This window comes from Nilaparvata lugens, chromosome 3 (assembly GCF_014356525.2).
Source record: "Nilaparvata lugens isolate BPH chromosome 3, ASM1435652v1, whole genome shotgun sequence".
NCBI classification, from domain to species: domain Eukaryota; kingdom Metazoa; phylum Arthropoda; class Insecta; order Hemiptera; family Delphacidae; genus Nilaparvata; species Nilaparvata lugens.
In genome coordinates this window covers 44,898,415-44,913,722 of record NC_052506.1, presented here as the reverse complement: position 1 = coordinate 44,913,722, position 15,308 = coordinate 44,898,415, and the positions used below count along the sequence as shown (strand labels likewise).

The 15,308-nt window shown below is 35.6% G+C and overlaps 2 protein-coding genes across 2 annotated transcripts in view; one reads left to right on the top strand and one right to left on the bottom strand.

Annotated features, from left to right (window-relative positions):
• The window catches only part of LOC111060105, a 47,341-nt gene extending 45,709 nt beyond the window's left edge, over positions 1–1,632 (bottom strand). The window contains exon 1 of the mRNA XM_039423860.1: positions 1,240–1,632. Within this exon, the coding sequence (XP_039279794.1) occupies positions 1,240–1,242 (3 nt within the window). The 5' untranslated portion in view covers positions 1,243–1,632. The remainder of the gene's footprint in view (positions 1–1,239) is intronic.
• Positions 1,633–8,060: 6,428 nt separating this feature from the next.
• LOC111055532 lies at positions 8,061–14,333 on the top strand. Its single transcript, XM_039422801.1, has 3 exons — positions 8,061–8,180; positions 9,405–9,676; positions 12,689–14,333. Exons 1-3 carry the CDS (start codon positions 8,061–8,063, stop codon positions 14,331–14,333), a joined length of 2,037 nt encoding a protein of 678 aa, XP_039278735.1.
• Positions 14,334–15,308: the final 975 nt, after the last annotated feature.

Sequence of the window (15,308 nt, the reverse complement as noted above, 5' to 3'; positions counted from 1 at the left end):
TCAGTCAACTACAAGCATGAGGCCATGCTAATAGATGTCTCGTGTATCCAGATCAGCCAAACACTACATGTATTCAGATTAGCCCAACACTGGAGTCACACTTAACTGAAATTCATACTGAGTGCCTTAACGGGCTGTTTTCAAAATTTCGCATTGATAAAAAACAACCGCATCAACAGTGAAAGTAATGGACATTTTTTAATTTATTGCAATTTTATATAAAAATAAATGTAACAATCCATCAATTCATTAAAAAATTCTATTCAACATACTAAATTTTTATGCAATAACATTTAAATTTTCTATCTACCAAACTTATGTAAAATTTTAATAACTATTCTTTAAATGTATTAAATTCTCTGTTGAGATAATTTCCTTGAATTATAAAGCTAAATCAAAAATAATTTTGATATTCTATACTTTGAAATATTGTTTGGAAATGTATAACAAATGCTATTGATGAATTTTTTTAATAATTTTCAATTATAAGATGACATGTAAGGTTTTTGTAAAAAAATTGTTCCTGTTCTCAAATCTTAAAAAAAACAAACTTAAAAAGAAAAACTTGTATTTAATTCAAAATATTACAATGTAATGTAATTTTTTTTTCAATTTCTCAAACAGTAAAATTTTTTATGTCGAGAGGGGGGTATTTGTAATATTACATTTTCTCAATTAAAATCAAATGTTCAATTCGATATTTCAAAATATTAAAAACTTGATAGCAAATATCGGTGTAATCGATATGTGGACTTAACTTTTAACTGGGAATTTATCAGATATGTAAATGGAGGGGGGTTGTTTCTTCTTTTCTATAATATTTGCTAAAGTTTACTGCTATCAATTAATCATCTACCAGTATTTGAATCATTGATTGGTTGGGAGCTTTTAGTGGATTTGTTCATTCAAATGCACAGATTATCATCATTAACTAATTGTCACCTATTTTAGCAACTAGCAACTACAAGTCAGGAACTTCGATGGAAAATACTAATAAAATTCAACTTCAGGTTTATTGAACTCTAAATATATAGAACAAATTAATAAAAGTCAGGTAAAATGTCAAATTTTCACACAAAACAAAGTTATTCAGCAATCGATTCAGGTCAAGAAGACATACTCAAGTTTTAATCTATACATTTTGGGAACCTGCTAACTTACTGCAACTAAATTCGGGCCTCAGTCATTCTATGTACTAAATTTTGAGCTGTATGAAAACAACAAGATTTTGGCACTCACCATTTTAACAATATCTACCCTTTACTTTTGAGAACACATAATCCAAAACTCAATGAACTCAGACATTAAAAAAACTTACTACACTTTACTTAAATTCACGCACACAATTAACTATTTAATTTTACATTTACTGATTCTATCAATTTTAGATTACTATACAAACTACAAAAAAAGTACTGATAATGAAAAACTTTTCAATTTGTCCCTCTGGATGGGCAACAGACCTATTCAGAGGACCGAGAGGCTTGCGCACCATTACATGATTTTTCATTCGTGTCTCAATACCAACTGTGGCCTTTTCACTGAAAATTATTCCCCCTCCACGAGTGTTGAGCATAACTTCCAGTGGAAAAGCCAAAGCTGCAAAAAGGTCAATGCTCGTACAATTTTCAAATACAGTGGCTTTTTCGACATGAAATTGAAACTGTATTTGAAAAATGCATGAAAATTGCTTTAATTTTGACAACTAAGCAACAAGTTAGCAAATTCAAACAAGACAGAGTCAATTCTCACACTAAAAACGCAGGGTCCAACATACAGTTAGAATCAAAGTTCATTTCAGTTCAAAAGCCTAAAAAATGATATAAGATACACAAAAACAACTACAATAATACCCACTCAATATTCACACTATTACATTACCCCCTTCCATCACTCTAAACACTTGACACTCTGATACTCTCATCTTCGGTTGACATCAGTGCAAACTGCAATACAGCTGTAGGTCAGTTCTGGCAGTCAGAAGCTAGTCAGCTGTTCGCTGGCCTCAGCAACATCAGGAAATCAGCATCCTCCTGGAACAGTGGACATCACATCAGCAATAGCAATGATGTCATTGGGAGTGGGGCATAGATGGAATGGCCCCATCACTCTTGCACACAGTAGCCTCTTGTAGACAGGCCGTGATATCCCATAAGACAAATCATTGGAATTTTTTCGAACAGGAACTTACCTTTTCAACTGTTATCACTCAACATTTCATCAAAACTCACAATTTACATGAGAGTTGGGTGTGCCAGACCCAGAAAAATTTACTAACACTGTAGCTCAAAATAGAAATGACCGGGCCCTTTAAAATCAATTCAACTCAAAATATTCACATTTCACATAAGACAACAATAAATTTGAACGCATAATATATTTCCTAAAACTTCAAATAATTTCCCAAGTCATTATCAACTGTCATTTCATTATCTCGTATCAATTAATTTCAAAATAAATTACAATTATTCTATCTCTCTGTCTACGGTTTCAGAACAACAGCCTGCCAGCTTGCATTTTCAGATTAGCCTTCAATATTGTAGTCATAACGTCCAACTCATTATTGATTCAATTATCTATTACATTTTCAACTAATTTTCCATTCCTTTCTACCACTGTTTATTCTATATTCCTTCTCATGTCCTTCTTCTCCTTCTTCCATTTCATTTCTACTCTCGTTCACAAAATAATATAATTACGATTATTACTGTTTTACTCTAATTTCCATTGTTCTCATCGTACAGTCCAAGGAGTATTTTTTTCCAACCCATTACTTTCTCTCTCATTCTTAATTACATTTGTTGATCTTAATCACTCTTATTACACGATGAACAGATTCTCTCTCTCATACACACTTGTTGATAACTATACCATCTACACTGTTTCTCTCTTACCAACATACACTTCTGAGTCAGTTATCTCTCTTTCAATTATTCAGGTCAGATCTACTCGCAGCCTTAGCTTAGTCGAATAATAGAACTAAACCATAAAATTAAATACTTCTTATTGATGGTCAATTTCCCTATTGCCCTCTTATGAGCCAGCAAAGTCGAAAATGCCTACAATCAAGAACTTCTAAACAGCTAAACTATGGATGCCCAATCCATGTTCATAACACCAGTTCACCCAACTGTGTTATCTCTTTCATTGAATTTCCAGAATTCAATCGCACCTTGGAATTCCCGATTCCAAAACCTCTCAGTCCCGCTGAGATCGTCGTCACCACTCTATAATACCGCCTGTATTATCCTTAACTAAGTACCACTAAGTAAAAAAAATTGCATCTAATCCATGTTACCTTATTTACCAATAATTTCTGCCCAGAATAAACCGAATTCCTCAAATTACAACCTACATGATCCAGCCATAAAATGAGTATTCAGTTCAAATGGGCGGAAATAATACTATATTCTTTCATCATTCTTCCATATCAAATCTAATCATCTCAATCTCTCGCACATAACATTTTATTCTCAAAATACAACTGGATATAAAATCAACTTCATACCTACTTGGACTCTCTCTCACAAAACATGATTTTAAAAAAATCCCACATGACATTTTCCTGGACTAACTACGGTAATCACATTTGAACAAAAAAATTACATTACAACGTTTTTCAATTCAACAATAATGCATTTCTCTCTATTAAACAATGCATTCTACATTTTCTATATTTCCATCATTATGGTGCAATGTTGCCAGCTTTTGCAGTCACTGGAAAACTCATATTACAAATTTTCATTCCATTGTTCTTGGTTATGGATCAAATTTCACTCAGCAATATTCCCAAGCTCAACAACAGGTAACTGATTTTCATCTTCATGATAATGTTCATGTACAAAATAATTTTCAATTCAAATTTTCAGATTTCAAAACTCCTTTCATAACATAAACTAACACTTTTCATCTCAAAATATTTCACATATCACACTCACAAAAGTAAGTTTTCACAATAAAATGTTATAACATTGATAACATTAATACTGTTCCTGCTCTTGTTATTAAGAAATTATTAATTTTGAAACAGGCTGTTTTCTCAATACTTCTTATCAATCCACAAAACTATTGATCAATCTGGCATTTGAAAGTTTGTAATTTTTGCAGACGAACCCCACACATATGACACCATTATATAACCGGAGAAGGTATTTTTAACCCTACACCACACCTGACATCATTTCTGCAACCGGTGACATATTTGTCTCTATTGAGTAAATCTTCCAAAATATGAAATATATTTATAAGAATACATGTGGTTTGATAGACATTCTTGCAGTCTATACCACCCATGCGCACCAATGTAAATGGAGGGGGTTGTTTCTTCTTTTCTATAATATTTGCTAAAGTTCACTGCTATCAATTAATCATCTACCAGTATTTGAATCCTTGATTGGTTGGGAGCTTTTAGTGGATTTGTTCATTCAAATGCACAGATTATCATCATTAACTAATTGTCACCTATTTTAGCAACTAGCAACTACAAGTCAGGAACTTCAATGGAAAATACTAATAAAATTCAACTTCAGGTTTATTGAACTCTAAATATATAGAACAAATTAATAAAAGTCAGGTAACATGTCAAATTTTCAAACAAAACGAAGTTATTTAGCAATCGATTCAGGTCAAGAAGACATACTGCCGTGCTACCAGTTTATCCTAAATAGGTTGAATAGCATTTTTCACCTATTAACCTAAAGAAAGTTATCGGCTCCAAAATGCTAAATTCTTGATAAATTATGAATGGATCTATTGCTTATGAATAAGAAATCCAGTTTTCAGAGCAAACCAACTTTTAATTTTCATAAGAATTTTGGCAATATACAACACAAATCCACAGAACAACAACACCTTACAATGCTTAAACATATAGCATCATTATAAGCTAAAATACTTATCCGTTTGTATAGTTGAAAACAATGGCTATAGGCTTGTAAACACTCAAAAAAAATTAAACAAAATTAGAACACCATAAAACTGTTCAAATCTCAAATTAAAATATTACAAATTTCAATTAAACAGGAAAATATTCAGAGAGCACAAAACACTTTTAATAGCCAGCCACCATTTTTTTCAGAGAAGAGAGCTAACAATGACTCACCTTTTAGATGAAGCCTAGAACAGTGACATTATGAATGCGTCATCGATATTAATTTCCAAAAACTTATAAATTACAAGTTTAGAATTTACATTTCACATTTGTTCTCAATAAAACTTTATTTCAAAACTGTTATTTTAAATTTATTTATCCTCTATGCTGTTTATAATGATCTGTTAATTCTGAAATAGAACTCTGTTCCAGTGATACCATGGAATGTGCAACACAATTATTCATGATAAATTCTCAGTTAAAAGTTGTCCGCATATTGATTACTCTGATATTTACTATCAAGTTTTATAGATCTCGAATTGAAGATTCGATTTTAATCGAGAAAAAATGTAATATTACAAATACCCCCCTCTTGACATAAACAATTTCACTGTTTGAGAATTTGAAGAAAAAATTACATTGAAACAAACGGAAATTGTTGAAATTAAATTTGAGAACAGTAACAAATTTTTTCTATAAAACATTACATGTCATCCTATAATATTGAAAATTATTATAAAAATCCATCAATAGCATTTGTTATACATTTCCAAACAATATTTCAAAGTATAGAATATCAAAATTACTTTCGATTTAGCTTTATAATTTAAGGAAAATATCTCAATGGAAAGTTCAATATATATAAAGAATAGTTCTTGAAATTGCACATAAATTTAGTAGATAGAAAGATTTAATTTTTTATTGCATAAAAATTTAGTATGTTGAACAAAAAAATATTTTTTAAATGAATTGTTACATCTAATTTTCACATAAAATTTCAATAAATCAAAAAATGTTCATTTCTTTCACTATTGATGCAGTTGATTTTATCAATGTGAATTTTGGAAAACAGACCGTTAAGGCACTCAGTATGAATTTCAGTTAAGTGTGACTCCAGTGTGATGACATCAGTGTTGGGCTGATCTGAATACTCATATTGTTGGGCTGATCTGGATGCACGTAGTGTTGGGGTGATCTGGATGCACATAGTGTTGGACTGATACTTGCAGTCGACTGATGCATACCAAACTCGATAAAGGTGACATCTCAGTTAGCATTGCCTCATGCTTGTAGTAGATGGCTGCATACCAAACTCGATACAGGTGACATCTCAGTTAGCATTGCCTCATGCTTGTAGTAGATGGCTGCATACCAAACTCGATACAGGTGACATCTCAGTTAACATTGCCTCATGCTTGTAGTAGATGGCTGCATACCAAACTCGATACATAGTCACGTAAATTTTGTATCATATAATTATACAATGTACATTTCAGGCTTGAAATGACAATGTAATTTGTTTTTTGGAAAAGAGATAGAAGCTGCATACAGGATTAACTTAGGTGAGGATTAATTTAGGTAAGGTTTGGTTTTTTGATATTTTCAGCTTTCAAGGTTTAGAGTTCTGCATACAGGAATAATTTAGGAGAGGATTTTTTGAATCAATTTCTTTCATGATACTATGACTGTTATTCTGAATTCAAAGTTGTGAACGTGAACATGGATGGCAATTACCTCCAGGTAATGTGGTAGTGTTGAAGTTTGAGTTACATGGTCAGCAATAGGCGTTGGCATTGTCATTGGTTTCGGCATTGGTGTTGTCATTGTCGTAGGCATTGGCATCGGCGCAGGCATCGGCATAGACATCAGCGTAGATATTGGCGTTGGCATTGGTGTAGACATCAGTGTAGATATCGGCGTAGTTATTGGCGTTGGCATTGGTGTAGGCATCAGCATAGATGTTGGCATTTGCATTGTTGTAGGCATCAGCATAGATATTGGCGTTGATATTGGCATAGGCATCAGCATCGATATTGGCGTAGGCATTGGTGTAGATATCAGCGTAGATATTGGCGTTGGCATTGGTGTAGATATCAGCTTAGGCATCGGCGTAGTTATTGGCGTTGGCATTGGTGTAGGCATCAGCATAGATATTGGCATTGGCATTTGTATATATATATCAGCATAGTATTGGCGTTGGCATTGGTATAGATATCAGCATAGATATTGACGTTGATAGTCGATTAATGAGTCACACTAGTTCGAAAATCACCCAAATGTTCTTAACACTCTTCATGGCATTCACTTGTTGTTGATTTTGAGATTCATGTGATAATTATTTCGATGTTAATGTCCATGCTGTACCTGTTATTTTAAAATGCTTATAAACTAAAAAGAAAATTTTGATTAGGCTACCAATACAATCTAATACACATGAAAATTATTTACAAATATATAATCACTATAAAAAATGAAATTTATTGTTAACATCTTATTATACAGTCAGCAATACATAGATTGTGAAATTCCCTCAAACTCAATAGAGACATCAATTACAAAATTTTAATAAAGTAATAATTTCATTTCCATTTATTCACTGTTCAAATAACAAAATTTAATCCATTCTTCAAAATTTAGAACATAAACAAATACATGTTACATAAATTTCATAACAGCCTGTATCATTATCAATATTGTAAAAAAAATATCAGATCATCACAACAAAAATAATTTCAATACATATTTCAATAAATTCAGACAATTGGTCTTCCATTCACAATCATTTCATAATATATCTGCATTTCATTATCATTTAGTATAACATTTCAATTGTAGTATTTCACATTAATTATGATTTATCATTCAGGGTTTCAAAATTATTTATGTAGACAAATTTATAAATCTTCATTTTAATTTTGTTCAAATATTTTTTAAAAAGCAAATTATTCAATATTATTAATCATTGTTTGTTGGATACTATAGTTTATTTCGACTTTTCAATGTTCTAAACACAAACTACATTTCATGACAAAACTTTACTATCAATCATTAAACAAGAAATCATTCAAAACATCAATAATATTTTGCTTCAAAGGCAATCAATATTTATAAGTAATCATCTGCATCTATGGCAATCAACATACGTAATCAACACAAAAAATACAAGGGTAGGCTGATAACTAATGCACCCATGCTTGTAGAGCACAAACTAAATAAACTTCAGAAGTGTGCCTGGTGGCATGTGGAAGTACTATTTCTCCTCTACACGGCTGCACAGTTTGAAGGCATTGTGTTCATCCAGTCTGGTTTGGTTAGTGAAAGTATGGCATCATGTTCTGGTGTTATGTCAATGCGAATTAAACAACACGCTGTTATCGAATTTTTTACTGCTGAGAAAGTGAATCCTAGTGAGATTCATCATCGTTTAAAGGCTGTTCATTGTGGCGATACTGTTGATAGGTCTACCGTGAATCAATGGGTTATAAAATTTCGAGATTGCCAACCTGGAAAAGCCTCAATTGTTGACGAAACACACAGCGGATGGAAAAAATTCTTTTGACTGTGTTTTGGGATGCTCACAGAGTTCATGTGACTGATTATCTGGAAAGAGGGGCAACAGTAAATTCTGCTCAGTATATAAAGACTCTGAAACACCTCCGACGTCGAGTTTGTCGTGTTAGAGGCAGCCTGGCGCCAATAATCATGCAACATGACAACTCTCGGCCACACACTTTGCGTGCAACTGAAGAGGCTCTGAGAAACCTGAAGTCTGAACTGATTCCCCACCCTCCGTATTCTCCCAACCTTGCGCCTTGTGATTTTTATTTTTTTCCTCTACTCAAGAGAGACCTGGAGGGAAATCATTACAGCTTGGACAGTGAAGTGAAGGCAGCTGTCGTGTTGTGGGTTTGAGAAAAGTCAGAAGAATTTTTCAGTGACGGAATAAAAAAACTTGTAACACATTGGGAGAAATGTGTAATGCTTAATGGTGACTATGTAGAAAAATGAATACATGATTTTGAAGTTAAAGGTTTGTACTTTAATTTATTTTTTACCGAATCTTGCTATTTGCTTTTGTTTGCCTTCTACAAGCATATGTGCATTACTTATCAGCCTACCCTCATATTATCTCATTACTGCCTCTCTAAGTCATAACCTCTGTTATTCCTTCTTTAGGAAATAATGGGTTTCCATCTCAAAAAACAATCACATACCAGCAAAATTCTAATCAACAAACCCCACTAAAAATTCTACATACACTCCAGCATCCATTTCAAACGATTATCAATCATATCAAAATTTATAGAACAAACAGTTTTTAAATTTAGTAAAAGACATCAATTACAAAAACTTTAGAGAAATTTTAACCTGTAACTCATTTCAATTAATAATATGACAAGTCGTTTTTCATCAGTATCGATCGAGCAGTCGTAGCGAGTAGATGTAGTTTTTGTTTTAGTGAGAATAGTTGAAATAGTGTATGCAATAGTTGAAGTGCTGAGTTCAGTATTTTAATTGTTGTGCGCGAGTTCAGTGCCCTGTGCCAAAAAATCAGTTCAGTGCTGAATTATCATCTAGTCCGGCTAAGGAATGTAAAAATGTGAGGAATGTCGACCCCAAAAGATTGCCAACTTTCCTTGTGCCAGAGTTCGAGAAGGAGGAGGAAACTGATGACGACACGATGAGTCAACTTACACCGGCTAAGAGCATTGATTCAGCGTCAATGACTGTCAACGTCAACGTCAACAGTTCCCCAGAATTGTTTCCAAAAACGAACCAACTGAAAACTGCAACAGAGCAGTTTTTGTACAATGCATGGAAAGAAGTCGCTTGTCAACAGAGTGAAGAGAGAGAAAGAATGAATAAGCTGGAAAAGGAGTTGGAGAGTGCACGGTTGGAGATCAATCAGCTGAGGGAGATGTTTTCTTCAGCATCTTCAACAACACAGAAGATTCAATCATCAGCTTCAAATACAATGCAACCAGCATCGTCTATAAGTAGCAATAAAAGTTATTCACCACCGAATTGGGAGGAAGAAGAGAAAATGGTGGCATCAGAGACTGCATGGATTCTCCCTAAACAAAAGAAGAGAAAAATCCGTGACTCACCAGAAAAAATGAGGCCTGCAACTGAGTCTACAAGTATGAAACCGACAGAAAAGAAAAACAAGCCTCCACCAGTCATATTAAGCAATGTTCAAGAGTATTCGAAGATTAAAGAGGCATTGAAATCGAAAAATCTCAATTTCAGTGCCAACATGATGAACAACAACCAGCTAAAATTGAATGTTGAAACTGAACAAGAATACAGAGATTTAACTAAGATGTTAAATGAAGCTAAATATGAATGGCACACGTACAAAAATTAACAAACTCGTCCAATTCGTGTCATGGCTAAAGAGCTTCATCCATCATGCGATCCAGAGGATATAAAGAACGATCTTCTAAGCAGAGGCTTTCAAATAATCAGTGCTGTCAACAAAATGAAAAAAGTGAAGAAGGATGGAAAAGAACACATTATCAGACTCCCAATGTTCATGTTAACATTCAAGAATACTGGAGATACAAGAAAAATATATGAAATTAAACATATTTGCTATATGAAAGTGAAAATTGAATCAATTAGAAGCAATACAATGATTCCGCAGTGTAAACGTTGTCAGCGGTTTGGTCATACTCAGGTATACTGTCAACATGAACCTGTGTGTGTGAAGTGTGCTGGAAAACACTGGACCATTTCATGTACCAAGGCTAAAGAAACCCCAGCCAAATGTTTCAATTGTGCTGAGGCTCACCCAGCTAACTACAGAGGCTGTCTTATCGCTAAAGAACTTCAGAGAAGAAGAACTGAAAAAGACAACATAGTTAGAAGAAGTAGCGGAGTACAACATACAACCCTACAGAGGAAATTCACTTCTAGAAAGTACACTGGAGAAATATCCTATTCTCAAGTAACAAAACCCACTCCAAGCCTACAACAGGAGAGTCATCCAAAGCAGCAACAACAGCAACAACAACCAGTTGATGTTAATAAGGTTTTGCAGGAAATTTTAAACAGTTTAAACATTCTTTCTGGATGACTTGACAGCTTAGAAGGGAAGAGTAAGAGTATCGAGAAGAAAACTAAAAAATGAATATTACAAGCCAACAAGATATTAGGATTGCCACCTGGAATGCCAATGGAATAAATAATATCAATAATAATAAAAAACAAGAAATATAAATATTTCTAAAGACCCAAAATATAGATGTGTGCCTTATCTCTGAAACCCATTCAACTGAGCAGACTCACTTCAAAATCAATGGATATAATGTTTACGAAACTATTCATCCTCAAAATCAAGCAAGAGGTGGAAGTGCTGTAATAGTGAAGGAGAGTATTAAACACTATGAAGACTCCAGTATTCAAAGTAATGAAATACTGCTAACTGTAGTTGGAATAGAGTCTATCAACCAGAAAATACTTGTTGGAGCTGCATATTTCCCACCACGTTACAATTTAAAGAAAAATGATTATACCAGTATTCTTCATCAGCTTGGAGATAGATTCATAGTGGGTGGAGATTTTAATGCCAAGCATAAGGATTGGGGTTCAAGACTCACAACTACCAAAGGAAAAGAACTCAGAGAGGCTATCCAGGAGCTGGGCTGCGAATTCCATTCAACAGGGACACCTACTTATTGGCCAACAGATTTGAATAAAACTCCAGATCTTCTAGATTTCTTCATAACAAAGAGAATATCCAGTAATTTTATTGACATTGAAGAGAGCTTTGACCTGGATTCTGATCATTTAGCTGTAATTCTCACACTCAGTGAACGAATAATGAAGAAAGAAGACAGACCAATGTTAGTCAACAGAACAACAGACTGGGAAGCTTTCAAAGTGGATTTGGAGAATGCAATCAACTTGAATATTTCACTTAGAACAGCTGAGCAGTTAGATGAAGCCGCAGAAAATTTCATGTGGCAAATCCAGAAATCAGCCTGGAAAAACACTAGACGATACACCTGGAAAACAAAAGGATGCAATCACCCACTGGAGATTCGACAACTTGTTTTAGAGAAACGAAGGGCAAGAAGAAGATGGCAACAAACTTGTGATCCTGCTGACAAAAATATATTGAATAACAAAACAACCCCGTGGGAGTTGCTGGTCTCCTATCGGGCGCCTCCCCAGGTGGCGGATTTGGGAATGCCTCCTAGATATAGGTGGTAACAGGGAAATTAAATACCCGGGGTGGACCAAAACCAGCAAACACGGCTGCTGCCTTGCAGACGGAGATCAGAGGATCCTCAAAGGCTAAGGGAAGAAAACCCCAACAGATAATTGACTGCTGCCTTGTAGTTTGATATTGGCTTACCAAAGGCTAGGGAGGGAAACCCGAAAAAATGACCTGGTCCTCCAGGTTGGGGGTTGGCGTGGGGCTAGCAACCCAACCCATAAAGAAACAGTTGTTGGGAAACCAAACAATGAGCCTCGGACGGACAGGATGAACGGAAATTATAATGGAAAAGCCAAAACAAGATTTAAGGACATGGATATACGACTTGCAACTTGGAATGTTAGGACTATGTTACAGCCGGGAAAAATGCACGAAAATGCCAAGGAAATAGAGAATTTTAAATTGGATGTTGTCGCAATACAGGAAATGAGGTGGCAAGGGCAAGGTAGGATAGACAAGAAAGATTTCACTCTGCTGTATAGTGGAACAGAGGCAAGGTCTGGAATGAGTGGAGTAGGTTTTATTACCACCAGACGGTGGAAAAAGAGCATCCTAAGTTGGGCCCCAATTAACGAAAGAATTTGCCTTCTTAGATTGAAAGGAAAGTTCCGAAATATTTCTTTGGTATCAGTGTATGCGCCTACAGAGGACAGCGACGAAGTAGGCAAAGATAGTTTTTACGACCTGATAGCCGCAGAATATGATAAACTACCGAAATATGACACCATTAAAATACTGGGAGATTTTAATGCAAAAGTAGGAAAGGAGACTTATCTGAAGCCAGTAGCAGGAAAATACTCAATGCATGAGGAATGCAATGAGAATGGTAGAAGAATAATTCAATTTGCGGTAGAGAAGAACTTAATAATCAAGAGCACATGCTTCCCTCATAAAAATATTCATAAAGGTACATGGAGAATACCTGGAACACAAAATGTGAACCAGATAGATCATGTGCTAATATCCGCAAGACATGCTTCATCTATCACAGATGTAAGATCATTAAGAGGCCCAAACTGTGATTCTGATCATTATTTGGTGCGAGCAGTCCTCAGAGAAAGATTGGCGCTTGCACAAGCTACTAAGGGGGAGAGAAGGATAAAGTGGGATGTGGAAAAACTGAGGCAGGCGGAGTGTCGGACAAGGTTTGAGGAAGAAATGGAAAGACAGCTCCCAAATAAACCATCGGAAACCCCTGAAGAATTTAATAGCAACAGAGCATGGAATGATATGAAGCACGCCATGACAGAGGTGATTAAAAACACTGTAGGCGAAAAAAGAATTGAAAGAAATGGAGAATGGTTCGATGAAGAATGTAGTAGGGCACTGCAAAGAAAGAATGAAGCATGGAGAGATATGATGGGTAGGGAAACGCGGCTTAAAAGAGAGAGATACAAGGAAATCAGAAGAACTGCAAGCAAGATATGCAGGAAGAAAAAGAGAGAGTGGCAAAAGAAGCGATTAGAAGACATTGAGACGGCGTACCTGCGGAATGATGTAGGAGGATTCTATCAGAGGGTCGATACAATAAAGAGAGGGTATCAACCCAGATTAAAGTTATGTAAAGACCAAGAGGGACAAATAATTGGAGAAGAAAATAAAGTATTAGAAACGTGGGAGGAATATTTCAAGGAGCAGCTGAGTATAGAGAGAGATAATGAAGAGTTTGCCGATGAAATAATGACTGCTGAGCCTCTAGTGGAGCCACCGACCATGCAGGAAGTGCAGGAGGCTATCGACAAGCTGAAGAGTAATAAAGCACCTGGAAGTGATTATATACCTGCTGAGGTATATAAGTGTGGGGGACAAAAACTAACAAGATTATGTCATGAACTGATAACTGGAATATGGGTAAGTGAGGAAATGCTGGATGAATGGAAAAGAGGAATAATTTGTCCTATTTTCAAGAAAGGGGACAAACTCATGTGCAATAATTATAGGGGAAAAACACTGCTCAACATAGCCTATAAAATCTTCTCCACAATTATTTTCAAGCGAGTGACGTTATATGCAGAGGAAGAACTCAGCGAAGTTCAGTGTGAGTTCAGAAACAACAGAGGGACAACGGACCAAATATTTGTAATGAGGCAGACAATGGAGAAGTGCTATGAGTTTGATGTAGACTTGCACATTGTATTTGTTGACTTCCGGCAGGCGTTCGACAGTGTAGACAGGAAGCAGTTACCTACAGTACTTACCAGGTGTGGTTTACCAAGAAAGTTGGTAAAAATGGCCTAACTCACAATGGAAGGTGCAAGAGCTTGTGTCAGAATAGATAACAAGTTAAGTAAAGAATTTAGAGTGAATAAAAGGCAAGTAAGGCAGGGTGATGCACTCTCGGCAGTTATCTTTAACCTGGCACTTGATGTTATTCTTAAAGCATTGCAGACAAGCGGCAGTATTGTAACTAAGTCCAAGCAAGCATATGCGTACGCAGATGATGTGGTGCTTATATCAAGAAGCAAAGCTGGTGTGGTTGACATGCTCCAAACTCTAAAAAATGAAGGTAAGAAGTTGGGTCTTGAGATTAATATAGAAAAATCTAAATATCTTATGATGTCAGCAAACGAGAGAAGAAGACATGTTGGTGATCTGGAATGTGGGGGAGGAGTTCAAGTACTTGGGTTCGCTTCTCAATAGTGAGAACAAGGTATGAGCGGACGTGGAAAGCAGGATTTTAGCTGCAAACAAGGCATACTTTGTCCACATGAAACTAATGAAGTCAAAGCTCTTATCACGCATGTCTGAGCTGCGGCTCTACAAAACACTGATCAGACCAGTGGCCACCTATGGTGCTGAGACGTGGACGCTGACTAGTAGAGAAGAGCAAGCATTGCATGTTTTTGAGAGAAAAATTGTAAGGCGTATCATGGGACCAGTCAGGACAGAATATGGGTGGCGTATCAGAAATAATGAAGAGATTGCCAATTTCATGGGACCAGAAGATATTGTATGAGTTATAAAGGCGCAAGGTTTGAGATGGTTGGGGCATGTCCAGAGAATGGAGCACTGCAGACTACCGCATAAGTTGTTAAAAAGTAAAATGATTGGTACGCATAGAAGAGGAAGGCCCAGGAGGAGATGGCTGGAGGATGTTAGTGCCGATTTGCGTGTTTTGGGCATCAGAGGATGGGAGAATGTGGCGGAGAGGAGAGACGATTGGAGGCAAATTGTGCAGGAGGCCAAGGTCCACATCGGACTGTAGCGCCAATG